We start from the raw sequence: 27,949 nt of genomic DNA on the forward strand, positions 1-27,949 counted from the left end.
ATGGAATATTCGGCCCTTTCTACACCATTGCCAATCTTACTTGGAAGACCTTTCATGAAAACAGCTCGAACCAAGATACATGTGTTCAAAGGGACGTTAACAATGAAATTTGATGGCAATATCATTGATTTTAACTTTTCTGAAGCTATAAGGTATCCTATTGATGATCATTCTTGTTTCTTTATTGACGTATTTTATTCTTTGGTTCAAGCATATCTTGACTCCTTGGAGAAGGATGCCCTTGAAACAACCATTTCTGAAGGAATTGGACTTAAAACCAATGCGACCGAGCCTCATCATGTAGAAATTGTCATGATGGTGGCTTCCCTTGAGTCTTTGCCACAACACATTGGTAAGTCTCCAATCCCAATTCCAATTTCCATTTCTAGTAATAAGTTGTTACCTTCAGTGATTCAAGCACCCATTCTTGAGCTTAAACCATTGCCGAATCATTTAAAGTATGTCTTTTTGGGAGATAAAGAGATGTTGCCCATCATAGTCTCTTCATCACTTATGGCAGTAGAGGAAGAGAAACTGGTTTGGGTGTTGAAAGAGCACAAAGCAGCCATTGGATGGACTTCGGCTGACATTAAGGGAATTAGCCCTATAACATGCATGCATCACATACTTCTAGAGGAGGGGACTAAACCAATTTGAGAGGCTCAACGCCGACTCAACCCTCTGATGATAGAAGTTGTAAAAAAGGAGATTATCAAGCTTCTTGATTGTGGAGTGATTTATCCAATTTTGGATAGTCGTTGGGTTTCATCGATTCAAGTAGTACCAAAGAAATCTGGAGTCACTGTGGTAAAAAATGAAGAGAATGAACTTGTGCCCACTCGAATCCAAACAGGTTGGAAAGTTTGCATTGACTATAAGAAGCGCAATGCCACCACAAGGAAAGACCACTTTCCTCTACCGTTCATTGATCAAATGCTTGAAAGGTTAGCTGGTCATTCTTTTTATTGCTTTCCTGATGGTTATTCAGGATATAATCGGATTGTTATAGCTCCAGATGATCAAGAAAATACTACCTTTACTTGTCCATTTGGTACTTTTGCTTATCGTTGAATGCCATTTGGTTTATGTAATGCACCAACTACTTTTCAGAGATGCATGGTAAGTATCTTTTCAAATTTTTTCGAGAAAATTATTGAAGTTTTCATGGATGATTTTAGTGTCTTCGGTGACTCTTTTGATGATTGTTTAACTAATCTCACTTTGATATTGAAACGCTGCATCGAAACTAACCTTCTTTTAAATTGGGAAAAATGTCATTTCATGGTAAAACAAGGCATAGTGTTAGGTCATATAGTTTCAAAAAAGGGAATTGAGGTTGATAAATCTAAAATAGATCTTGTACGTTACTTACCCTCTCCCATTTCGATGAGAGAGGTTCGTTCTTTCCTTGGACATGCAGGATTCTATAAGAGGTTTATCAAAGATTTCTCAAAGATTTCAACACCCTTGTGCCGACTTCTACAAAAGGATGTGCCATTTGTGTTTGATGACGAATGTGAGAAGACATTCAATCACCTCAAAGAGATGTTAACTTCGACACCTATCATTGTTCCACCAGATTGGAGCCTTCCGTTTGAGCTTATGTACGATGCTTTAGATCATGCTTTAGGGCTGTTGTGGAACAAAGGAAGGACAAGAAGCCACATGTCATCTACTATGCTTCTCGAACTTTGAATGATGCGCAATTAAATTACTCCACCATTGAAAAAAAAAACTCCTTGCTTTTGTGTTTGCTTTATATAAGTTTCATTCTTATTTACTTGGAACTAAAGTCGTAATTTACTCTGACCATGTAGCTTTGAAGTACTTACTCACAAAGAAAGAAACCAAGCCAAGGCTTATTCGCTGGATGCTTCTTCTTCAAGAGTTTGACGTAGAAATTCGGGACAAAAAAGGATGCGAGAATGTAGTAGCTGACCATTTGAGTCATTTAGTACATGAAGAAGACCCTCTACCTATTCCAGAGGCATTCCCAGATGAACAGCTGCTGACCATTACGGTAAATGAGCCATGGTATGTTGATATTGTGAATTATGTTGTGTCTAAACAAGTTCCAAACACCTTAAATAGGCACCAACATGATAAACTTAAAAATGAGGCACGATTTTATGTGTGGGATGACCCTTATTTGTGGAAATACTGCCCTGATCAAATTATTCGTAGGTGTGTGCATGATTTTGAATTTAATTCAATTTTAACTTTCTGTCACACTTATGCTTGTGGAGGTCATTTTGGTACTCAACGAATAACGCTTAAAGTTTTAGAATGTGGATTTTATTGGCCTGCTCTATTTAAGGATGCTAGAACTTTTTGGATGACTTGTGATCGTTGTTAAAGAACGGGCAATATAGGTTCAAGATTTTTGTTAAGATTTTTGATGTTTGGGGCATTGACTTCATGGGTCCTTTTCCTTCCTCCCATGGTTTCAATTATATATTACTTGCTATCGATTATGTTTCGAAATGGGTGGAAGCAAAAGCCACCCATACTAATAATTCTAAAGTGGCTGCAGATTTTATCAAAACTAACATATTTGCAAAGTTTGGAATGCCGCGAGTACTTATAAGTGATGGGGGTTCTCACTTTTGTAATCGGACCATAGAGGCACTGCTCAAGAAGTATAATGTCACGCATAAGGTTTCGACACCTTATCATCCCCAGACAAATGGACAAGCTGAAGTTTCTAACCGAGAAATCAAGCAAATCTTGGAGAAGACAGTTGGACCAACTCGAAAGGATTGGAGCTTGCATTTGAATGATGCATTGTGGACATATCGTACTGCCTACAAAACACCAATTGGAATGTTTCCTTTTCGGCTCATTTATGGGAAACCATGTCATCTTGCAATTGAATTAGAGCACCATGCACATTGGGCAGTCAAGACTTTCATCATGAACATTGATACTGCTGGCCTTCATAGGAAGTTACAATTGAATGAGCTTGAAGAAATTCGGAATAAGGATTATGAGAATGCTCATATTTACAAGGAGAAAACAAAGGCTGTCTATGACAAGATGATTCGTATTAAAACATTTTTTATAAGACATAAAGTGTTACTTTTCAACTCTTGCCTTCAATTGTTTCCAGGTAAGTTGCGTTCTAAATGGATTGGTCCTTTTGTTGTTACTAATGTCTTTCCTTATGGTGCAGTCCGACAAGACATGAATTCAAAGTGAATGGACACCGTTTGAAGCCTTACTATGAGTTTTTTTAGGAATATGTCATGGAGGATTTACCCCTCCATGCCGTTGGTCCTAGTGAAGCTTAATTGGCGGTATTGTCTGGCTAGAAAACGTTAAAGCAAGCGCTTCTTGGGAGGCAAACTTAAGGATGCCCAATTCATCGTCTAAGTAGACCATCCAGATTGGCTGACGAATGTTGTGTTAGTACAAAAGAAGAACCGGAAGTAAAGAGTATGCGTGGACTTTACGAACTTGAACAAAGCATGTCCAAAAGATTCATACCCTCTTCCACGAATTGACCTACTGCTAGACTCAATGGTAGAAGATGAACTCCTAAGCATCATGGTTGGCTATTCCAGGTACAACCAAATAAAGATGTGCAGGCCAGACATGGAAGCAACATCTTTCATCATCAACTGAGGTACCTATTGTTACAAGGTTATGCCCTTTGCACTAAAAAATGCAGGGGCAACGTACCAACGATTCGTCAACTAAATCTTTAAAGAAAAAATAGGAGACACTATGGAAGTTTACATAGATGATATGGTTGTCAAGAGCAAAGAAAAGAGGGATCATATAACACATCTCCAAGAATCATTTCACCTACTTTGGAAGTATACCATGAAGCTGAATCTGGAATGAAGTAGCGTTGGGAAAATTCCTCAAGTACATGATGATTAAACGAGGAATCGAAGCCAATCCAGATCAGATCAAGGCTGTCGTGGAAATGAGATCACCCAGAACCATGAAGGAAATACAAAATCTGACCAGACAAGTAGCTGCCCTTAACAGATTTGCAATTTGTTTTTTATGGCAATAAAGAAAAGCAAGGGCCTCCTATGGACAAACGAATGTGAAGAGGTTTTCATGAAATTCAAAAAGTACCTTTCCAAACCTTTATTGATGTCCAAACCTATCGACGAAGATGATCTATACCTCTATTTAGTCGTATCGAACAACGTAGTAAGTGCAGCTCTGACTCGGGGAAGCAAAAACCGGTATACTACATACCAGAAGCTCTTCTCGAACCAGAGACAAGATATCAGAAGATGGAATAACTCATCTTAGCACTAGTAATAGCAGCAAGGAAACTTCGGCTAGATTTTCAGTCATTCAGAATGGTCTGCATGACGAAATACCTGCTGAGGTCTATCTTACACAACCCTGACGCTTTGTCCAGAGTTACAAAGTGGGCTATTGAACTAGGGCAACATGATATAGTTTACCATCCTATAACATCAACCAAAGCCCAAGCTTTGGTAGATTTCATAGTAGAGTTCACCCCTGCGGCGAAAAGTATGAAGGAGGTAATTAGTTCTCAAAACCCCTAGGAAACCCTCGTCTCTAGAAGCTTTACGTAGACAAGTTATACAACATACATAGAGCCGGCACATGAATGGTACTGCAAACACCAGATGGCTCCATACTTGAACAAACCCTTAAGCTGGGATTCAAAGAAAGCACCAACGCAGCCAAGTATGAAATACTACTTGTAGGATTTAGAGTCGCGGAAGAACTCTAGGTAAAAGAAGTGACTCACTGCGACTCCATGCTCATAGTTAACCAGGTCATAAAAGACTATGTCGTTCATCACCCTACCATAGGGCTCTACCTAAACAAGACAAAGACACTCCTTAAGAAGTTTGAAAAATATGAGATCATGCAAATACCAAAAGGAGAGAACAGCCATGTCACCGCACACACCGGGATAGCCTTGAATGTAGATTACTCCTTACGGCGAACAATTCCCTTCGAATACCTGGAGGTCCCCAACGTCCATGAAATAGAACATGAGGTAGTTACTGTCATCGACATTCGAGAAAATTGGATGGATGAAATCATCGATTACTTATGAGACGACCAACTACTATAAGAACCTAACGTGGCCAAGGAGTTAATTCAATACACAGTAATCTGTGGAAAACTTTATCAATGTTCCTATTCTGGACTGCATAGCTTATGTGTCACGCCAAAAGTTGGCCTACAAATTTTGAGTGACATCCATTCCATGGTGTGTGGAAATCATGTTAAATGAAGATTGTGGGGCCAGAAAACAATAATAGCAGGCTACTATTGACCTAACATGCGACAACATGCAACTAGCTGTGCTCAAAGTTGTGACAAATGTTAAAGGTATGCCTTTAAAAACCATCCATATGCAGAAGAACTTGATACTTTATCAGGTTTATAACCCTTCATGAAATGGGGCATCGACTTGTTTGGACCCCTTAAGAAACCTACAGGAAACAGGCAATGCCTGATAGTGGTGACAAACTACTTCCTTAAGTGGATAGAAGGAGAACCTCTGACGAAAATCACTGCGGCGGCCATAAAATCCTTTATTTGAAAAAATATCATCTGCCGATTTGGGATTTAGAGAAATTTTGCCCTCTAAATTCCAAGTCACACTAGATCTTCCTTGAAGAACAGGTATGAGATTACAACTATCAGATGTGTCTTCTCAACTTAACGCAAAGTCATGCCGAGAAAGTTAGAAGAACACTTTAGAATTTGATGGTCAAAACAAGTTCATCAAATCTAGAGTACATGATAATTGGACTGGATGTATCTCTGATGCATGAACACATGGAAGTACATAATTTGGTTATGTGATGTATTATAGAGTCAATGTGTAACTTTTGATTTGCTCGATAATCTAATATCATCTTATAGGCAGGACTTAGTCTTCCCTCATATGAATACTCACAACATATTGCTACAATGATAGCTTCAAAGATATCCAATCAAGAACTGTAAAGATTCGCTCAACAGTGTGTTTGTCGGTGCAAGGAAGGTATGCGGATCTTTGCATCTTCGGTATTTGGTCGGTTTTCTCAGACTATCTATCTATACGAGAATGACACGCATTAATATAAGGTAGATGCATACCCATGATTGATTGGAATGTCCTCTAGTACATGGAGTTGAAACTGAAATCACAGTCGAAGATGATGTTTATTGGGATGCCACAAAGTCTGACAAATTCGAAAATGAAGGATTATGCCAAATTGTCTAGACTGAAGTCCTCATGGATCGGTAAAAGATGCATTGGTTTAATGAATCGGTTGACATTCATCGAAACATCATTATAGTTTCCACATGTACAATATAACTTGTACAAAAAGTCTATGGTGATATTTTTCCATTTTCATTCAGAGACAGAAACCCCATCCGTGATTTCCCTCTGAGTGTAGCAGACTTTTCTTGTTTTTATAATCATCATATTCAATTTTTTTGTTATTTTAACCATCACATCCATTTCTTTTGTTTTCCTTAATCTCCACTTTCCCATCTTTTCTATCATTTTCTCTCACTCATCATCACTCTCCCTCACTCAATCTCTGTCATTATCACTAATTTGCCTTAACACTCTAACTTTATCACTTATTTTTCCCTCATTCAAGCCGATTCTTTCTTTCTCTATCTGCTCACTCAACCATTAATATTCCATCATAACACTTATCTCATCTCTCAAACTCAATCTCCCGTAGCTTTCTTACGCTTTGCAATTCTCTTCCCCCTACTTGGTGACACACCTAACCGACACTACACCATCTCTTATCACCACCAACGCTTCCCAAACTCTCCCAAAAATTAGCTAGAACTCTTTGCAACTCATCCTCAACCCAACCAGAAAACTCGTAGGAAGATAAGGTCTACTCTTCTAGAATCAACGAATGCTGACGAAACCTTCGGTCCTCCGACCATGGTAAGTTCAAGATTTCCATCATTAAAGTCTCCCTTAAGCTTCCAGTATATTTTACTAGCATACATGAACTTTTCAATGCATTTGAAGGACGAATCTCTAACCCACCATATTTTTTGATGAATTTGTAGGTTTTCTTAATGAAACCCTGGCCAAATCGCGTTGATTTGGTCAGAGTTTGATGGTGTCACACGACTTCCCACAACCCCTGACCATGGACCCCATGTAATAATGATGAACAACGTTATAAAGTTTATTGGCTCTGAAGTCACGTATTGGTACAAAGAACCCGAGATCTGCTACCTCACTTCCACACCTAAATATCCGCAAGGAACGGATAAGTAGAGTTTTCAAACAAAACCATCCTGCAATGTTTGAAGAAGAGACTCGAAAAGAAAAGTAAATGGCTAGAGAAATTGTACGAGTCTTGTGGGCTTATCAAACGATAGTATGAAAAGCCACCAAGGAAACACCTTTCTCCATGGCATACAAAACTGAGGCTATCATCCCGGTTCAAGTCATAACTATGCCAAACTTACATACTAAAGAAAAGATAAACTTGGAAAATGCGGGGATCCTGAAGACAGATTTCGATTTCGCATAAAACAACGAGAATGTGCTCAAGTTTGACTAATAGCTTACTAGCAGTAAATCCGATCATATTATAACAAGGGCGTCAGGTCGAGAAGTCTGCAAGCAAGAGACTTAGCCATAAGGGAAGTCTTCGAAAACACTAAAATCCCAGAAGAAGGTAAACTCGGGGCAAACTGGGAATGTTCATATAAGGTCACCAAAGTAGGAGGCAAAGGAACCTACCACTTGGAACACATGGACAAAACCCTGATCATAAAAAAATGAATTATCACCAAGCTCAGAAGGTATTATCCATAGAAGCACCACACGAACTACACATGATTTGATTCCCTTCTTGGGATATGTAGGCAATATTCTTTAGACCCAATCACAACCCCACCGTTTGTGCGACAACAAGTCCATGAAGAACTCATCTCTTAACACCCCATCATAGACTTATTGTCAAAAGTGATCCTTGATGGAATTTTTTAACTCAAATCATCTTTTCCATAGAACTACACTAGTGATTTGATTCTTCGTCCTGGAGATAAGTAGGCAATCATTCTTGGATTTAATCACACCCCATTGTAAATTAACTTTGGAAAGGGGTTATATCCGAATCCCTTCCACCAAATCCACCAAATCAAGAGATCTGGGCCCTAGAAATTTGATCAACGACTACAAACAAGGGGCCCCTTTAAAAGTTATAATAACTTTAGCCGTTGGATCAAATTTCAAGGGCTCGGATCCCTTGATTTGGTGGAAGGGATTCGGAGAGGATCTCTTTCCATTAACTCTACTTGGATCATTAATAAAGAGCATATATTCACCTTAAATACATGTTCTTTCTTTATTTTTTCGATGATGCAGAAAGTACCCTGCTCGTTCAAAACAGACCCAAACTTTGAAAACTTTGTAGCAATGCAAGTAAAAAAACCTTCAAAGTTACTGTCAGAGCATCATTTATCCAATTTGTTTGGAATGGTTAGCAGCTTAGGAGACTCAAACTGTAACAAGCGTGGTAACGATTGGCCAGCTTGGGGCACAGGCACATGACCCCTTGACTCACAAGTTCAATGCACTATCTGGCCTCTGGAAAGTTTATGCAACCAGCAAGGTTGTGGGTGGTAACATTCAAACTTGGGCTCTACGCCATTCGAGGGAATCGTTGAAAGGGTGATCCAGAACTTATTCGAAGGTGGCACTACTACTAAACTTGGTGTTATAGGATATGATTATGTCCATATCTGAATCAAATCGCGTGTCTTGCGGAACAAGCATGGTCATCCAGTAGAGTCGTTAAGACTCCACATGTTGCCGTGGAGTATAGTGGTAGTGGCACCTTGCTCTATTTGATACAGCTCCACTTGGAGCTGGTGAGTCTATGACCGTCACTTTTAAGGTAACATTATTTAGATCAACTTTACTCCGGCCTTGGAAAGGCGACTCCAAGTACAACAATTTCTATCCCAGATCAATTACTAAGTTAAGCAAGCTCTGCAACACCAAATTTAGTGGGTTCGAAGGGGCATCTATACTAGGTAATCCTTAAGAGGAATTTATTCCAATGGAGCTCTGATACGCGGAAATGCTTTGGTTAAGCTAACCAAGGTAGTTAGTTCAGAAACGCTCAAGTCAGACGTATAGGGTCTAACAAAAGGATTCAAAAAGTGTTTTCGACCCACATGTTGACGATCATATGCTCCTAAAGAACTTTCATTTAAGATTCACTTGGAGCTAACATGCAATCCAATCTGGAAAAATCACTCCTGGACTACATTACGCGTATTGAAGATCTTAATTCAGAAATGAGGAAATATATTGAAAAAATGTTTGCTATCTTATTAGAGGTAATTTTTCTCTAAATCAATATTACCAAGGTGGTTTTTCTCTAAAAACTTTGTCCTGGGCCCACAAACTTACTCGCATCTTGCTTCGTTGCTTATTCTTTTCTTTAATGTTCATTTACTTTAGAAACATTTATCGGATTCGAAATTTCACAAGAACATGCATGAAAAGGGAAAATCTTTACACAAGCACATATCTATTATCAAAGTCTCAAAGAAGATCAGCTCAGTACAACAGTTTGGGGGAGACAAGCCCTTACCCTTAACGATGAAATATTTCAAAAGGACTACATAACAGTCTTGATTAATGTCATCATGTTTTGTTGTCGAATCAGTGTTCTGCTACGCCCACTTAACTGCATGCCGCATACAACATTACATTGAAGGCGAGTATTTTGATGATGATTTGCCACCGTCATCATCCGTACATGGAAGAGATTGAGAAGCTTGGAGATGAAGAATTCACAAGAAAATCCAATCATCCTGAAGGGATCAAACACTAGTACATGTTCTGCATAAGGTGTCCGACAAGAAGAGAATGCGTGATGTGGCATCCGAGTGAAATTCCAAACACTCAAGCTACATGAGTGCCAAATGGGCGATGTGGGACCATGATTTTCCAAGGCCGGAGTAAGGTTGATCTAAATAATGTTACCTTAAAAGTGATGGTCATAGACTCACCAGCTCAAAGTGGAGCTATATCAGATAGAGCAGGGTGCCACTACCTCTATACTCTATAGCAACATGTGGAGTCTTAACGATTCTGCTGGATGACCATGCTTGTTCCGCAAGACACGGGATTTTATTTGGATATGGACACAATCATTTCCTATAAGTCTTGAAGTCCCTACAATTTAGGGATATGCGTGCGTTGCAAGTAATCACAACCCCTAAGAGGATACAATATCTACTTACTTGATATCTTCTAGGATTTTCTCGGCTTAGAATGAGGATTTTATCCTAGAAAGGTCTCTCTCCCATGATATAAATACACCTATCTAGGGTTCATCTATGGTAACACAATCTATACACTTGAATTCTCTTGCTCACTGCTTAAGTCTCAAACCATTCACTAACTTAACTGTTGGAGAACCTTTGGCCGGCACACCCCTTGGCCTAAGATTTGATTATGGTTGTTTCATTGTTTTGTAGGTTGCTCAGGATTACGTGAACTTGTACTAAACCATCGCTCATGAAGGTGCATAAATTTGGTTCCAACAATTGGTGCTTTCATTGAGAACAAACCCATATTCCTCATGAAGAAACCACTTCTCAAATAGACATCTTAGCCGAAGAAAATTCAGTCAATTCCCACGTCAACCTATCTGGTGAAGAGGGCTGACCCTTTGATGCATCAATTATCCTTAGGGTAAGAAGCCCGTTGCCTTTGACTACTGCAACAATGCCTAGATCTAGCAATGACCCCCAAGGGACGACGGATGGCCCTAGGGACGAAAGAAATCCAGTCAGGAGACCTCCCCTTTCTATGGACCAAATTTGGGAAACTTTGACCAAGATCATCACTTTTGTTGAAAAGTTATAGAAGAACTAGATTGTTGTTAAAGTTGAGAGACATTCCAACTTCGTGGACATAGAAGAACATATAAAGAACCTAGAGCACTTAAGCAAGACAACGCCCCTACCCAAATTTCTGTCTTCAGATTTGGAAGCATATGTACCATAACTCTAGAAAAGGACCTCATATCATCTCCAATCATTCAGGCATCGATAAACGTTGCAAATCCCAGAAGAAATCTCGCTGGCAATGGATGAATCCTAGGCGCAAACACAGGAGAAAGATCCCAGAATCTGCAAAACCTCTCTTAAAACACCTCTAGAGTACTGAGAGTAGAACCATGCGCTTGAGGTTCAATGACCCGAGGCTCCTAAGACTGAGAAACAGCGGCACTTCCCGAATGAAGAATACATGTAAGTCACATTTATCCACGCACTCCGAACAAATTGATGGTCTTGGTCTGGATGCCTCTTTCAGTAATAATCGAATAAGCGTTCCCTCTAGAAAAATTCTCTCAACAAAGGTTCAAGTCATTTATGCAGTGATTTCGACCTTGACTACCACATCATACATTATATGAATGTCATGGTGTTGTACAGTAAGATGTTTCTGTCCACTTTGGAGGGACTTGCTATGAGATGGTACTCAGACCTACCCACCAGGTCCATTGATTGTTTCGAAACTTTAGTCAACCTATTTGCAAACACCTATTATGTGTACCACGATGTCCGTAAATGCCATGAAGCTACGTTTTGATTGCTTCCTCAAACTAAAGATGAAAGTCTCAAAGCCTACTTGATGTGTTTCCGGGTAGAGTTAGTTGAAGTGGAAAACCGGATGACAGAGTCGCGACTATGAAATTCAAATGAGGTATCTGTGTCCATTCACTTCTCTCCCAAAAACTGAACAAGAAAAAGTATAACTATGTTACCTAGGTTGAATGCTTCCATATTGCCGACGATCTGATTGATTGGGATAACAAGAGAAGAAGGACAGCCATCAAACCAGATTACTCCAAAAAGACCAATAGAAGAAAGATGGATAGAGACATTCCCTCACATTTATATGAGGAAAGCACCGAGACAAGTAAGTGTTATTGAAACCCAAACATTACACCTTATGGAACACCTCTATCAATAACATCATCCACAGCAAAAAGGATAAACCCTTCATCATACTCCCAAAATTGCTCCTAGAACATCTGGTTAAGAAGAACCCTAGCAAATATTGCTCTTTCTACAAAAGTACTGGCCACGCCACCAGAGGTTGACGAGCGTTCATGGATCATATCGAGGAATTACTAAATTAGGGGCACTGCTTGGAATTTTTTATGGATAAGGCAAGGAAGGAAAATTCGGCCGAACGTAGGGACAGAGATCAGTTGAACAAACACACTGATGATGAAGATCACTGGCCTACAAAGAAACAAACCTTCAACATAAATTTCAGCCGTGAAGTACGGATGCAGGTAGCATAAGGGGTCATTAGAAACTTAGTATCAATCACCCTAAATCGAATAAAAGTAAAAGGTAACACGAACTACATGTGATTTGATTCATTTTTTAGGATATGTAGGCAATCTTATTCGGAACAATCGTAACGCCCCCTTCTGGGCGAAGACAAGTCCACGAAAAACTCATCTCTTAACGCCCCACCATAGGCTTATTGTCAGAAGTGATCCCTGATGTAATTTTTATGTTATATCATTTTTTCCTTAGAATTACACCAAGGATTTGATTCTTCGTTTTGGAGATATGTAGGCAATCCTTCTCAGATTCAATTATACCCTCTTGTAAATCAACTTTACTTGGATCACGAATAAAGAACATCTGTTTGTTTTATATACATGTTCTTTCTTTATTTTCTCGGTGATACAAAGAGTACCCTACTGGTTCAAAACAAGGCCCAAACTTTGAAAACTTTGCAGCAATGTAAGTCTAAAAACGTTCAAAGTTACACTATCAGAAGAGCCTATTTTAGCACAATCTATCTGGAATAGTTAGCAGCTTGGGAGACTTGAGTCGTAATAAACATGGTAACGATTGGTGAGCTATGGGCATGGGCACATAGCGCCTTGACTAGGAAGTCCAATGCACCAACTGGCCTTTGAAAAGTTTATGCAACCAGCAAGGTTGTGGGTTCCTAAGCTCTACGCCATTCAAGGGAATAGTCGAACGGGCGATCCGAAACTCATTTGAGGGTGGCTTTGAAATCGGACTTCGAGTACGACTATTTCTATCCTAGACTAACTTGCTAAGCTTAAGTAAGCTCTACAACACCAAGAGGAATTTATTCCAATTGAGCTTAGATACGCAGAAATGCTTTGGTTAAGCTAACCTAGATAGTCTGATCTGAAACGCTCAGGTCAGACGTATAGGGTTCGACAAAATGAGTCAAAAAGTGTTGCTGACCCATATGCTGATGATCATGCTCCCAGAGAACTTTCGATTAAGATTCACGAGAAGCGGGCATACAATTCAGCATGGGAAAATCCATTGCACGTATAGAAGATCTTAATTTAGAAACAGAGAAAAATATTGAACAAATCGTTGCTATCTTAGGTTATTTCAAGAACAAGGTAGTCGTCTTAAGTCTGATAAATGTATGAATAAGTTTGGAGCAAGGGATTCCTCATGGGTTTAAATGCTTGCATTCCTGGTGCCAAAGTAAGGTGGTACTCCAGTTATCATGATGAGAATCTTTTACGCATGCTAAGTTTAGGAGGTAATATTTATCCAAATCAATATTACTGAGGGGTTTTTGAATAAAAACATTATCCCAGGCCTACAAACTTACTCACATTCTACTTCATTGCTTATTTTATTCTTTAAAGTTCATTTACTTTGGAAACATTTATTGGATTGGGAATTTCACATGAATAAGGTGTATGAGATAGGAAAATCTTTACATAAGCACATATCTATTATCAAAGTCTCAAAGGAGATCAAAACAGTACATCAGTTTAGGGTAGACAAGCCCTTCCCCTGCAATGAAATATTTGAAAATGACTACATATGACTCTTGATTAACGTCATCGGGCATTGCTGCCGGATTAGCGATCTAGTATGCGCACCCAGTTGTATACCACGCACTATACTAATTGAAGACAAATATTCTGAAGAGGATCCGCCAATATTGTCGTCCATACTTAGAGGAGATAGAGAAGCCTAGAAACGAATGACCACTGCTGTTACCATCAGCAAGCATCAGATGAGGAAGAAATCTGACATGCCTGATCCCGATATTTCCCGAACACCAGGGTAGGCACGTGATGGCCGATACCCGAAGGTTGAATGAGTATAAGAAAGGGGTCCTACACCGAGAGGACTCGAAGATGCCGATGCGGAAGTGCCTTGATGCCAAGATTATACGCCTTGATTCTAAATCCTGAGGGGGTGCAAAACAAACATGAGTGGACCAAGTTGATAATATATATATATATATATAATACTGAAACAGTTATCAACATACTAACCCCCAAAGTTTTATGGAAATTTAATAGTATAATATGTAATAGGTTTTCCGAAAACTCTAGCATGCCATAAAACCTTTCATAAAACATATCTCGTATATAGTGTGCTAACTAGTGGTATCATAATCGACCCGAATGCCCCTACATCACCCGACCCGTAGGCCAAATATAAGTATCTTCAATCTACCTGTAGGCCTTTACATCACCCGACTCGAAAGCCTATATATAAATCTTCAATCGACCTGAAGGCCCCTACATCACCCGACTTGAAGGCAAATATAAGTATCATCACTTGTAAGCAAAACAATGGCCACTAGATATGCACAAAACATTGAACATACTTTTTCCAAACATAAGTACATATATCTTAAAGTCATCTTCATAGCATATAGTCATCCATCATATATACTATAAAGAAGTGTGAAGAAAACATGTTCATAAATAGTATATAGTCATCCATCATATATACTACAAAGAACATAAGTTCAATAAAATATGGTATTCCAAAATATTCTCAATATAGCATGATAATCATATAATGTAAATCCAATTTACTTATAAAACATTTCGTAAAACGTACACATTAAATTATGCTTTTCATGTTTGCATTTCTACTATTGAAACATGCATTTTAGAAAGAGTCCACTCACAAATACTTCGCCGTCGAAGAGACACGTAAACTAGCAAAGAAGGAAACGCCACAATAAATGCACCTAAGCACATAAAGAATCCAATTAATAGAACTCTATTGAAATGATAGAATTGGAAAAATGGACATCAAAAACGGATTCAAGACATCGAATTACCCTACGAAGGGTCCCGCGTAAATTTTGAAAAAGTCAACAAAAAGTTAACACGGGAATATTTGAGGAATATTCCTCGAAATATTCCAGGAATATTCCTTGGAATGTGCCAACCCGGTCAAGTCCAAGGGTTGGGCCGATTATAAATTGGGTTTTGGGTTTCTAGGTTAATGGGTTAAGGAATTGGGTTGAACCTGGGCTGGGTTTATAGTTGTGTTGGCACTGGTGGGCCAAACCTGGCCCAAGACTTGATTGGGCTCACAGGTTGCACTCGTCAGAGCCAACCGAAGAAGAAAGCCGGAACTTGGGACAAATCTTCCCGAGCTCCGATCCGAGTCAAAATTGAGCCATTTTCATCGTACAAATATTCAAATTGAAGCTAAAGAAATAAGGATTAAAAATATACCTATTAGGGCCGTGATATAGCCAAAGTTGGTAGGAAAAGAGCTCGAAGCCACCGTATATTCGTAAACTGGGGAATTTCCCCCGTGCCATTTCTACGTCTAACAAGCAAGCATAACTTAAAAAAAACTACCTTAAGCTCACCTTAAAACACTACCTAAAGGATTCTAGGCATTTACATACATCGAGGAGGGTGAGAACTTACCATGGTTCATCGAAGAAGGTGATGCACCGTGACTGTAGGTTCATGGGTCTCGCAAGGGTTGGATTAGGGGTGATGGTGTGGTGGTTGCAGGTGTGGGTGTATGTGGGTATGGGTATAGTTCGGGGAGAGGAAGAACACAGAGAGAGGGAGTGAATCGGGGAGGAAGGAGAGAGAAATGAGAGAAAGTGAGGACTGAGTGCCACATGACGGCAAAATAAGAGAGAGGCTGGGGAACAAAGCTCAATGGTGGGCCCCTTGGGCACACCATTTAACACCAAAAAGCCATATTTTAAACAAATGAAACCCAACCAAAATGAAAATACGAAAATACCCTTTTGTTCCTTAAATTCTGGGATGGGTTGTTACAAAAGCTGGGATGAAAGGGCTTGTCGTTGGATCTTCACACTTTGTGATGATCCAACCCTTCCATTAGACCCACATGAAAGTTGTATGAAATGATGAATGTTATAGAATGAGTTGTAAGAAGCGTGGAAAAATTATAGAATAAGTTGTAGGAAGAAGAAAGTATTTTAGGAGATTTACAGCAGGCAATGCAATTTTTTGGGATTGAATCTTTTCTCAGCAAAAGACTCAGAAAAGAATTAAGAGTTAAGCAAGGAAGACACATGCATCATGGCAAAAAATGAGGGTTTGAAGAAACCTGTGACTTGGTAAGGCTATTTAAAGGAAGATCACTAGAAGATTTCACGTTAAAAGTGAAAGGTCGCGTATCTTGGGATTGTCGCACATAAAGATTGAGGTTAATCAAAGGAAAGGCAATTGCGTAAAATAAAGGCGTTTGTCATCATGGTAGTTGATATTTTTTTCATGATTTTAAAGATTACGTAATGGGAATTGAATCGACTAGACTACTCAGTTTTAATGATGAACTGGACCTTACTACAAAGAATTTGAAGACTAAATGTTACATATTCCAGCTTATTCCGAAAGGCATACTCTTTGGTAACAATCCATCCTCAAGGGGAATGGGTTGCCTTTTAGACAAATAGTTAGGGGCAATTGTGGGACCATGATTTTCCAGGGCTGGAGTAAGGCTGATCTGAATACTATTAACTCAGAAGTTCGTTCATGAACTTACTAGCTCCGAGTGAAGATGTATCAAATGGAGCAAGTTGGCACCATTACTCTACTTTGGGGCAATAGGCGAAGTCTTAGCGACTCTGCTAGATGACACAATCAGATCCTATAAGTCTTGGAGTCCCTATAATCTAGGGATAGGCGTGCGTTGCAAGTAATCATAATTCTTAAGAAGATGCAATATCTACTTACTAGATATCCTCTAGGATTCTCCCAGTATAGAACGAGGATTCTATCCTAAAAGGTCTCCCTACTACGGTATAAATATATCTATCTAGGGTTCATCTACGACAACGTAAGCTTTACACTTGAATTCTTTTGCCCATTGCTTGAGTCTCAAACCATTCAATAACTTGAGCATCGGAGAGCCCTTGGTTGGCACACCTCCTACCCCGGCCTAAGGTTTGCTTACGATTGTTTCACTATTTTGCAAGTTGCTCAGGATTACACGAATTCGTGCACAAGCACCGATCACGAAGGTACGTATATTTGGTTCCAACAAGTGAGTGTTTGAACGAATGACCACCGCCGTCACCGTTAGCAAGCATCAGATGAGGAAGAAAGCAGGGATGGAGAGGCCCTTCATTGGATTTCCACGCTTTGTGCAAATCCAACCCTTCCATAAAACCCACATGGAAGCCTTACGAATAGATGAATGTTATAGGACGAGTTGCAAGAAACGTGGAAAATTATAGAACGAGTTGCAGGAAGAAGGAAAACATTTTTGGAGATTTACGGCAGGCAATATGATTTTCTAGGATTGAATCCTTTCTCAGCAAAAGACTAATACGAATTAGAGTTAAGCTAGGAAAACACAAACATTATGATAAAAAATGAGGAGGGGTTGAAAAAAAATTGTGACTTGGTAAAGCTATTTAAGGAAGATCACTAGAAGATCTCACTGTTGAAAGTGAAGGCTGATCTGAATACTTCGGGGCAATAGGCAGAGTCCTAGCGACTCCACTAGATGACCAATTAGGACTTCGCTAGATGACCATGCTTGTTCCGTAAGACACGCGATTAGATCCGGATATGGACACAATCAGTTCCTATAAGTCTTAGAGTCTCTACAATCTAGGGATAGGTGTGCACCGCAAGTAATCACAACTCCAAAGAGGATACAATATCTACTTACTAGATATCCTTTAGGATTCTCCAGTCTTAGAACGAGGATTTAATCCTAAAAATGTCTTTCTCCCATGGTACAAATATACCCTTCTAGGGTTCATCTACGGTAGCGCAATCTATACATTTGAATTCTCTTGCTCACTGCTTCAGTCTCAAATCATTCACTAACTTGATTGTTGGAGAGCCTTTGGTTGTCACCCCTCCCCCTATCCCCTACCCCCTGCCTAAAGTTTTCTTACGGTTGTTTTATTGTTTTGCGAGTTGCTCATGATTATATGGATTTGTGCTCAACCACACGGAGGTGCGCAGATTTGGTTCCAACACTCATTGAGCTCTATTGAGTGACTCTGGAACTCTATGTTTCTTGTCAATGCCTTGAGAAATTTCAGAGTTGAATAGAAAGGTGAATTACAAATGGCTTCCCATCTTTGGGTACGTAAAAAGTAGGGATGGCAATTTAACTTGTAAAATTCGATTCCCATAGATAACTGATCTAAACAGTTGGATTTCAGGGATCAAATTTAGGATATTTCATTGTTATGGGTAACCATCGGGTAAATTGTTTGGTTTCGGGTTTTGGTTATTGGGGTATCCATCCTTTACCCGTACTTGTACCCGAAACCGTTCCGTTTTCATTCTTTAATAAATAATAAAAATATTTATTATATTTTTTTATTTATTTTCTCCAGCAATTTATCAATTAAGGGATTCTAGAGACTTCGAAAGTCTTGAGCGTGCATACTTCAAAGGTCTCCAACAACATTATTCCAAAAATTTCTATGCTTTCAATCAAACGATCAGGACTTAAGCTACTCTGTCCAACTATTTTTTCTTATTCCCCTTCTTTGCATAGCTTGCTGCTTCTGACTTGTTTCTCTTTGTTGTCTGTTTATTTGTAGTCACGTTGTGCTTTGTTCCTCTTGTATGAATTCCTCTTATTTGATTGAAACCCAAAGGTCTCCAGCAAACTTTGTCCTTGTTTTTATGAATTCCTCTTTTTATTCTCATACAAAATGACAGCAGCATACGGCCAGCAGCCTCTTGCCTTCTCCTTTGCTATCCGTAACTATCCACATGGGGAAAACCGTTACCAGATGAGGAATCCATACCCGCACATTTGATTATGGGAATTCTTCATTCGGGGATTGTACGATTTCAGTTATGGGGTTGGCATATCCAAACCCAATCCACTCCATTACCATCCATAGTAGGAAGTCTAACATAAAGTTTAGATGCAGCAATAAACTAGAAAGAACAAACACCACGTTGTTGAACCGTTGGGTCGCTTAGTCATGCCTTGGGAGTGAGGCGTGTTGTGGTACAATTACATCCTGACATCACGTGTCAATGCTATAGGTATCTCGGGATCGAGCATGACAAATAATATGAATTGTAACGTTGTGATATCTTAATCACAATTAGAGTCTTAATTGGTGCGTGTTTTTTTAATTCCTATTTTAGTTTAGTTCGTTGGGTTCTCTATTAAGGGTTCCACATTTTTAGTTAGATAATTAGTTAAATAGTTGTAAGTAAGCAATACAGTTAGCAAGTTTGTTATTATTTGATTAAAGTTGTTAGGATTTTTATTATTAAAACAATGTGTGTAATCATCATTCTTTTAAGTCAATATACAAGTCTTATGTTTCTCACTCTAAATTCTCTCTTATTCATCTTTCTTAGTACTTTCTGGGTTAATTTTCATTATGGGTTGTGATTAGAGATTATTGGTGATGTCATATCTCGGTCTTTGGAATTGTAGCAAATTTTTCTTTGTCCATGAGCTTGAATCTTGATTCTTCAGGCCAACTAGAAGCGGGAATTTTTCGGTTCTTGAATATTGTGGTTCTTGTATTCGAGATTTTTCATATTTTCATCAAGTTCTTCATCTCCGATGGAATGCCTTCGTCTTGGTGGGTCACGTAATGGTGGTCTACAATTTGGAGAAATGGAATGAGATTGCATGATTATCCGGGCCATCAATTATTGGTGCGTTTTCTTAAGTGCCTTCGATCTAGTTCTTCATCTTGGTGGTGTTTTCAGATGAGCTTTCTGAATTCTATTTTCTTTGATTTTGATCCGTGCTCTGTTCTCTGGTATGGAAGAAAGTTTAGACCTATGTGCAGCCTAGGTGTTTGATGAAATGCCCAGCTCAAAAGTTTTATGTGAAGGTTAAGTTTTTCAATCACTTTTTTCTGAATTTCTTGGTCTGATTCTTTTAGTATATCGTAAATCAATTAGTTTGTTGTTGTGGGCATGAAGTCATTTCAGTTGATATGTTGAGTATTAAGTGCTCGAAGCCATCTTTCTTCTGAGTCTTTGTGTTCTTCAGCAACTTTTGGGTTCAAGATTGATCATTGCTTCAAGATCAGTGTTTGTGATAGCCTCCATTTGCTGGATTTTTTGAAATCATGAATTGTACAATTTGTATGGTGCCTAATTCTTGTCTCTCTGCTTCACTGATTTCCCTTATCACAACCTATAATGTCGAGTCTAACCAGCTCAGTTGTTAGCATGTATCTGCTGTAAGTTCGGTTATACATGTCTTGGGAAAAGATGAAGTTTGAAGAAGTTGTAGACTTGAGGTAAATCCCATGAAGGGTAATCTGGTGATATGAGTAGGTAAATCTCACAAAGGGTAATCCTACATAGATGTTGATTTTATGTTGTTGAAATTGTGAAGGCCGACGCCATTGTTAAGAGAAGTTGTTTTCGGTAAAATCCACAAAGGGCGATCCCGTGGTACTATAGTTAAGGCCGTTGTCATAGTATAGTTTGTTAGTTTTCTATTTTTGTAAATATTAAAGGCCGAAGCCAATGTTGAATGAGATTGTTGACGGTAAATCTCACAAAGGGAATCCCGCAAAAAATTGTTATAACCGGCATGAGGGTCTTTTGCGCCTCCTTTATACGAGGCTATTCTTTGATTGAAACTCTTGTGAGAGGCAGAGAAATATTGGGTGGCATGAATTCAGGATGTGTGCAGCATAGTTCTTTTCAAAGATTTTGGTTTGTATGTTGTAGTGATGCAGTGAATATATATTTGAAGAAAAAGGGAATCATATCTGAAGTGGAAGACATCACTTCCACAGGTTACTATACAATATTGGAGAACATTCTGTCTTTGGGAAGATTATATCTGGAAAAGTAATGCGTGATGACAATGGGATGAGTAACATGTTTTGGTTTTGGCAAGTTTGAAAGGATGACATTTCCATGCGAAACAAGATCAACAAATTAAAGATAAAACCCTAAAATAGCAGTGATGATAAGAAAAACGGAACTTCATCGTGATCATATGCTCATGGGGCTTTCTGGATCATTCAAAGCTGCAATGGCTGTTTCAATTTTTATCTTCAAATCATCTTTTTCTTCTTCGTCTGCCTGCAAAATCCAAGGGACTATCATTAAGTATTGCGGTACAAATTCAAAATAATAATATGGTTTGTAATATATAAAACAGAATTAGATGTTCGAACTTGATTTATTATTTTAATACGTGAAGCATCGACTCCAAATACTATTGAGATTATTATATATATGATATGATGATGCACATGATGCGATGCATGGGAATGTTCTAACGTGTGGTGGACGGACTGGGATCATCGGATCTCAGCATACGAAGCCAACTGATCAAAAGATCTCAGCCTTCTAATTTCATCTTGCCTTGTTTTACATATGAAGCCAACTGGCCACATGATAAAAAATGAAAGGATGGGATCTTTTGGTCAGTTGGCTCCGCAGTGATCCCGGTCCGTGGTGGACAAACCATGCATACTTATATAATAAAGAAACTAAACACAACTAACAATTTCTCTCTGGGTGTGAGAGACTCTCTCTGAGGGTGAGAGTTTTCTCTCTCTGTGTGAGAGTAGTACAAAACCTTGTCTTCTCTTCTTGCCGCCAGCCCTAATCTTTTTAGGGTCAGCGGAAACGCTTTTTTTCTTTTCTTTTTGTTAGTTTTTCCCTGGTTTTTCTTCCTATTTTGTTTTGGCTTCTCACCACCGACTATCTTTGTTCTCCTTCCTTCAAATCCACACGTCCAACTTTCAAACCATTTATCTACACACCCATCTACATGAACTTCACCTGCCTTCCACCGATTTCACCTCGGATCCGACAATTTTGACTGCGATCTGTTGTGGTCATCATCTCCGGTGTTTACACCGGCTCGGTGATTTCACCACTTCCTTCTCTTTGTCTGCCAAATCTGGCACTGTTGTTTGTGGTATGCCCACAAGCTTCGTCTATTTGGTGGTCGTGTTCGATGTGTTGTTATCTGTTGGAAAACGAGATCCTTGTTCTTTCTACCTATGAGGTGCTAGTACAGGTATGGTTGGTGGTGATGTTTTGAGACCGTCGGAGGAGCTGCGGCTATTGACAAAGGTGCTAGAAGAAGACCTTTAGGGTTAGGTGTCTATTTCTCTGTTGTGGGATCAAACTGGTTGGGCTTTTGTGTTACTTTTGAGGTCCGTTATTTTGTTTATGTGGATATTATATTTGGACCTTTAATGTGTATATGCTTGTTTTGTTAATGAAGCATCCTTTGACCCAAAAAAAAAAAGAAAAAAAAGAAACTAAAATCATTAAGATGGCGTAATAACCACAAACATAAATTATAAATTATTCAAAGCGTGTTTTGATTATTTGGGTGAGCAACCTTCACTTCATGAAGTTGAATAAAAAGACATTTAACCATATATATATATATATATATATATGAAATATATTATTATTTTCTTTTTTATGAATAAAGACAAGGGAGAAAAAGACATTTAATTTGTTGAAAAAACAGAACATTTCAAATTTATTGAAAAGGAAGGAGCAAGTGGTGTGAATAGGTTGGCGACAGAATCATGGGGTTTTTTTTTGTTTTTTTTTTTTTTTTTTGGTGCTAACTACAGTTGGACCAATATCTTTTTTGTTTTTGTTTTTTATAGAGAATTTAAAACTTAAAAAAAAATATAGAAGTAGAATAAGAAGACAAAACAAGATGTAATCAATCGTGCATTCAGGTCGTTTCTTGTAATTTTCGTTGGAGATATGACAAAACAGAACAAGAAAAAGAAATTGCAGCAGAAATTGTACTGATCGGGACCATTAACGAAGTTTTTATTTGTTCAAAAAATTAAGGGATTGAGAAGCACTATCCCACTTACAAGGAAAATATAACTAGTCACCCTAATAACGAATTTTACAAAAACCAGCTTGGTTCTTTTTTTTCCTTTATATTATTACGGTTTAATAATATTATTCTCTTCACTTATAAGTGAGAGGTTTTATGTTAGATTCTCGCCAAAGACAAACTTAAACCACATTATTATGGCTCGCTCATTTTGAAGCTTAGACCACTTCTCACTCTTTTAATGTAGATAATATTATTTGTTAAAATAAAAAAAATAAAAAAAATCACCAACCAAAGGCAACTTGGTAGTTGTAATGAAGCCACAACTTGGAATAAAATAATTAAAACGATGACCACATTATAATGCCCTCAAAATTCATAGGGGACCATTGTAATATAATATCTCAATGTGAATTCCCCACGAGGTTTTGAAAACTTTTTATTCCCAACCACCCAATTTTTGTTTGTTTGCTAATATTTTTTCGATTTTTTTTATAAAGGATTTTTTTTTTTCTTCGAGACTTTACCCATATGGGAAACATGTCTCTTTGTAACCGTTGACCCAGAACATATCCATTGACCTATTGACATCACAATATATATATATATATATCTCTCCCACCACTCCAATGCAAGTTTCCGGCTTGCTGGATTTGGGAATGGAAATGTCATGGGTTCAACTTCCATTAACAACATATTATATCATATCATATAAGATGCGAAAATGTATCATTCTGCTATGTATGACCTACATCTCATCATTAATTTTGAGTTTTTTTTATGGTTTTGAAATGTATGAGGTGAACTGACCTAGTTATAAAAGCATAACAATATGGTAAGCCCTAGCTAGGTTTGAACTTTTTAAAGACACGCAAGAAGAGAACGATAAAAAAAGTAAGTAAAAATTGAAAAAATGAATAAAAAAGTGGTCTTATAATTCACGTCACAATGACAGTATAGCCCATCGTTTATTTAAGTTGGCTTTGTTTATAAATTATTATGTCGTTTGGACTGAGGATCCTCAGTTCATTCAGGAGATGCTTAAGTGTATATCTCCTTAAGTTTAATAAACAAGCTGTCAAAGTTTAGTTTGTTAAAGTTGAAAATCAAAATGGGGTCGTTTGATCACTTTTGTTCCTCGACTGGTTTTATTCGGACACTCTGGAAGGGATCGCCCTGAGTAGTAAGTAGCCACATGACATAATGCTGGAGTCCGGACCCTCAATTCACTTTATTTAAAGTGCTCTCCATCGGTTTACAAATCTTGTAATTGTGGTGGACCCTCAAATTCTACCTCTTTCATTAGTATTATCATGGACATGATATTATTTGGATTAAATTGACATTCTATCACTGTCTTCATTGCTTTTCCTTTTATTTAAAATATTATATTTTTTGTATTGTAATTCTTGTGACAGAACATTATTGTTCCTTCACAATATATACATACATATATATATATATATGTGACAGCTAATATCTCAACAAATAATTAATTATATTAATTAATCTGATAAGTCGAATAATACGGTTAAAATTATAAATCTCTCTCTAAGGTGAAACAAGTACCTAAAATTCCTAAAGTTTTTAAGTGTCATTCTAAATTAGTCTTAAACTTTGCACGAAATATTCTTTTTGCTTTCAATGGAAGGTTGAAAGCTTTTTAAATAGTTGAGAAGTTTAGTTGAGCACTATCACTTGGAAATAAATTCTATTGTTAATTAGTACGTACCCCATTTCAGGGTCTTTTATATTTAAAATGGGTATGGTCTCTTTGTTAGCTTAATTATTAAATGTCATGTTTATAAATTTAATTCTTCTTGTTGTCAGAAACTTAATATGCGTCAGTCAATAATTAGGACTATAGAAATGTCACGCCCATTTAAAGTACAAGATTTGATCTCCACAACAACAAATGCTGCTAGTGCCACTAGAGTTGGCCAATCAAGTGCCACAGTTGTTTCTACGTTTTGAATTTTGTCTTTTAGCTGAATGAAATTTCTAGTTTACCTTAAGACCAAGTCCATCTTTTACGCGGGCGAATGAAATTTCCAGTTTACCTTAAGACCAAGTCCACCTTTTACACGGGCAAGGGCAATACAAAGGTAGGAGCATGTAAATTGCCCTTTGCCAAGTGATTGTTTTTGTGCAAGTCTACCCGTTTGGCAAGAAGAGGACGATTACTATTTACAAATTAATTTTTTAAAATTTTTTTTATACTTTGTAAGTGTGTTTAAGTGTATACTTAGTAAATATTCTTTGAAAATAAAACTCCCTATATAACTCCAATAATTTAATTATAATTAGACCAAGCATAATTAATTAAAATAAAACTCCCTATAGCTGAACCTTGTAAGCTTGCTTAAGTGTGTTGATCAAAATAAATTTTGTATTTTGTTGGAATATTTTACTTTTAGATTAACCCTGGTCGTTGATTCCTAGTTTTTTTTTTTTCTTTTTTAAAGATGCACCAGTTTGTGCAGGTGGCACATTCTACAGTTTTCAATTTCTTTTACCATTGAAAATCCAACAGTACAGATGAAAAAAACGTTAGCGTATTTTGGCTCGGTGGCGAGGCTAAAGGAGTCTTTTGGCTCGGTGGGTTGCAAATGAGGGGATCCCCTTTGTCTACTGCCTGACGTTAGCGTAATGTAGGCCATTGTCTAGGTAATTCTTAGCTGGGCAGCCTAACCGGCTACTGCCCTTCGTCCATTTGCCAGCCATTTTTTTGGGGAAGAAGACATCCCATTTGGATTTCTCCTACCAAATTCCAGGAATCTGAAGATTTGAATCTTTAAAATTTGATCAAACGGTTACAATTATTATAACTTTTAAAGAAGCTCCCTATTTGTAACAGTTTGATCAAATTTCAAAGGTCAGGATTCCTTGATCCCTAGGATTTGGTGGAAGAGATCCGGATGGGATATCTTCCCTTTTTTAGACCGGATAGATGGTTTTATTGAGTCCAAATGCATAGGCATTTGAAGCATGGGTAGAGATAACAACAATAACGACAAAGTTTTTTCTATTAGGTAAGATTGGCTATATGCATCCTAAAACGTTATTGCGCTGAGTTTTGTGTCACGTCTTCCGTTAGATTCAAGTACTCTAAGCCTTGAAGCACGGGTAAAAATGCTCCAAAAAAATTGTCCAACACTGAATTTGCTAGGGATTTAAATTACCAAATTCCAAGTGACTAATTAAGAAAGTAAATTAATTAAAAAGTAGTAAGGAAAAAGCAACTTACCTCAACGAAAACCGTCTTCAAAACCCTCCCGTTGAAAGAAGTAATATTCGCTGTAATAATTTTGAGCTTCAAAGATTCGAATACCTCGCACAATTTTACCATTGTGTCCGTTCTTTTACTGCATGTCAAGCTCACTACCACTGTTTTTTCACCCATGTATGTAACCCTAAGCTGTAAAGTGCAACATAAAGGCTCACATCATTAATTAATATAATATTACATCCATCATGAGTTAATTAACCGACCAGTGTTATCCACACGTGAATTTTATTTTTTACACTTCCTTTCAATTTTAGGCAAGATCAATGATAAAATATTAACAGAATTATTTTTTGTTAGGGTGTGTTTGGACGAGAGATTGAATTAATTAATAATTACCTCGAGGATTTCTATTGTGGAAGTTCTTGATCCTTCAGAGTCGTAGATCTGATCAATTTTCTTCTTCTTTGATCTCAACAGGACCGGTAGGTCTTGTTCGAAATCGGAACCCGGATTTTTGTTTGATTTTCCAGATTCAAGCTCAACTATCTCTGTTTGAATTCTTTTTTCTTGTTCATGCAGCTCTTGGATATATTCAATGGCGTCTTTGATTATAGAAGCCTTGTCCATCTGTCCTCCAAACCCAACAACAAAACCATATTTACAAATAATATATAAAAATAAAGATAAAAAAACCCAAATCATGAACACTATTTCGTCAAAAAGAAAATAAAATATAGGGTCATGTTGTGATTTGATCGTCATATTATAATGGGAGGAAGCAAATTAAAGAACACTAATTAACTGCTAATTTGTTAGTATAAAATAATTAAGAATGGGGTAAGCAAGCAAAGCAATAATTAAGGAGATAGAGTGTATATGAATAAATTAAGATTAATAATTTAATATATTGTATGGTTAACCTTGCTAATGTTGGGGACCACTGCTCTAAGTGCAAACAGCCTTTCATTGAGCTTCTTCCTCCTATTCCTCTCAGACACAATATTCTTGGAGGCCATGGATGAAGCTGCTCCGTCCGGCGAGCTCGAATCGTAGTACCCGGAAAACGCCTCATCCAAACCCCAACTGCTACGGACCACGATCATGATTGGTGTCAAAAAGCAGCATATATGTAACAATTGACAACATGTACTTCCTTAATTGTGGGAAGAAAAAAACATAGAACACTAGTATTTTCAAGGTTACCTGTCAAGCTCTTCGGTTTGGAGGAACATATTGGTTTCCCAGTAATGTTTGTACTCCTCGCCAATATTGTCCATGGCGGACTGGGGGGAGAGAGAGAGAGAGAGAGAGAGAGAGAGAGAGAGAGAATGTCGAAACTGAAAGCAAAGGTATTATTTTGGGTGGCAGTGAGTGAAATTTCTAAGCCGAGGGGATTTTATATGACACACGTGGGAAAAGAGGAAGCTTTGATGCTTCTTCCACGAAAAGATCTAAACCGTCCAACGAGTGACTGACGACTGCAAGTCTACAATTGAAAATGTGGTCTACAAGGCCGCGTAAAAAGGCCGGACAACGGTTCTCTTTCCTTTTTTTTTTTTTTTTTTCTTTCTTTCTCATTTTCTCTTTTCTTGTTTGTACCCTAAAAATTTTATTTTATTTTTTTATTTTTGTGGAGAGAGA

General features: G+C 38.0%; 2 protein-coding genes across 3 annotated transcripts; one reads left to right on the forward strand and one right to left on the reverse strand.

The window, feature by feature from the left end:
* Positions 1–21,102, forward strand: LOC148691801 (uncharacterized). The gene is made up of 3 exons (XM_088683416.1): positions 1–352; positions 1,818–2,034; positions 20,976–21,102. The coding sequence occupies exons 1-3, from the start codon at positions 1–3 to the stop codon at positions 21,100–21,102; spliced, it is 696 nt and encodes a 231-aa protein (XP_088539542.1).
* On the reverse strand, positions 20,994–27,676 carry LOC137737709 (transcription factor bHLH35). Of its 2 annotated transcripts, none has more exons than XM_068477253.2 (5): positions 27,512–27,676; positions 27,229–27,391; positions 26,705–26,935; positions 26,327–26,497; positions 20,994–21,335 (listed from the first exon to the last, which is right to left on the reverse strand). In XM_068477253.2, the coding sequence occupies exons 1-5, from the start codon at positions 27,583–27,585 to the stop codon at positions 21,246–21,248; spliced, it is 729 nt and encodes a 242-aa protein (XP_068333354.2). In that variant the 5' UTR covers positions 27,586–27,676; the 3' UTR covers positions 20,994–21,245. The 2 variants fall into 2 exon arrangements, with proteins under 2 accessions (XP_068333354.2, XP_068333353.2); XM_068477252.2 differs by having other exon boundaries at positions 27,229–27,394; positions 27,512–27,675.
* Between the last annotated feature and the right edge of the window lie 273 nt (positions 27,677–27,949).

The sequence above is a fragment of the Pyrus communis genome, chromosome 13 (genome assembly GCF_041283825.1).
Source record: "Pyrus communis isolate YQ-2024b chromosome 13, ASM4128382v1, whole genome shotgun sequence".
NCBI classification, from domain to species: Eukaryota; Viridiplantae; Streptophyta; class Magnoliopsida; order Rosales; family Rosaceae; genus Pyrus; species Pyrus communis.

Bases quoted from the DNA above. Each gene is read 5' to 3' on its own strand.
- LOC148691801 (XM_088683416.1), top strand. From the start codon at position 1: ATGGAATATTCGGCCCTTTCTACACCATTGCCAATCTTACTTGGAAGA. The intron at 353-1,817 runs GTAAGTCTCCAA...CTGACCATGTAG, and splicing joins GTCTTTGCCACAACACATTG to CTTTGAAGTACTTACTCACA. The intron at 2,035-20,975 runs GTATGTTGATAT...TGTATGTTGTAG, and splicing joins ATTACGGTAAATGAGCCATG to TGATGCAGTGAATATATATT.
- LOC137737709 (XM_068477252.2), bottom strand. From the start codon at position 27,585: ATGGACAATATTGGCGAGGAGTACAAACATTACTGGGAAACCAATATG. The intron at 26,936-27,228 runs GTTAACCATACA...TTTGGAGGACAG, and splicing joins TGGTCCCCAACATTAGCAAG to ATGGACAAGGCTTCTATAAT. The intron at 21,336-26,326 runs GTAAGTTGCTTT...TGGATTTTGCAG, and splicing joins TGAAGACGGTTTTCGTTGAG to GCAGACGAAGAAGAAAAAGA.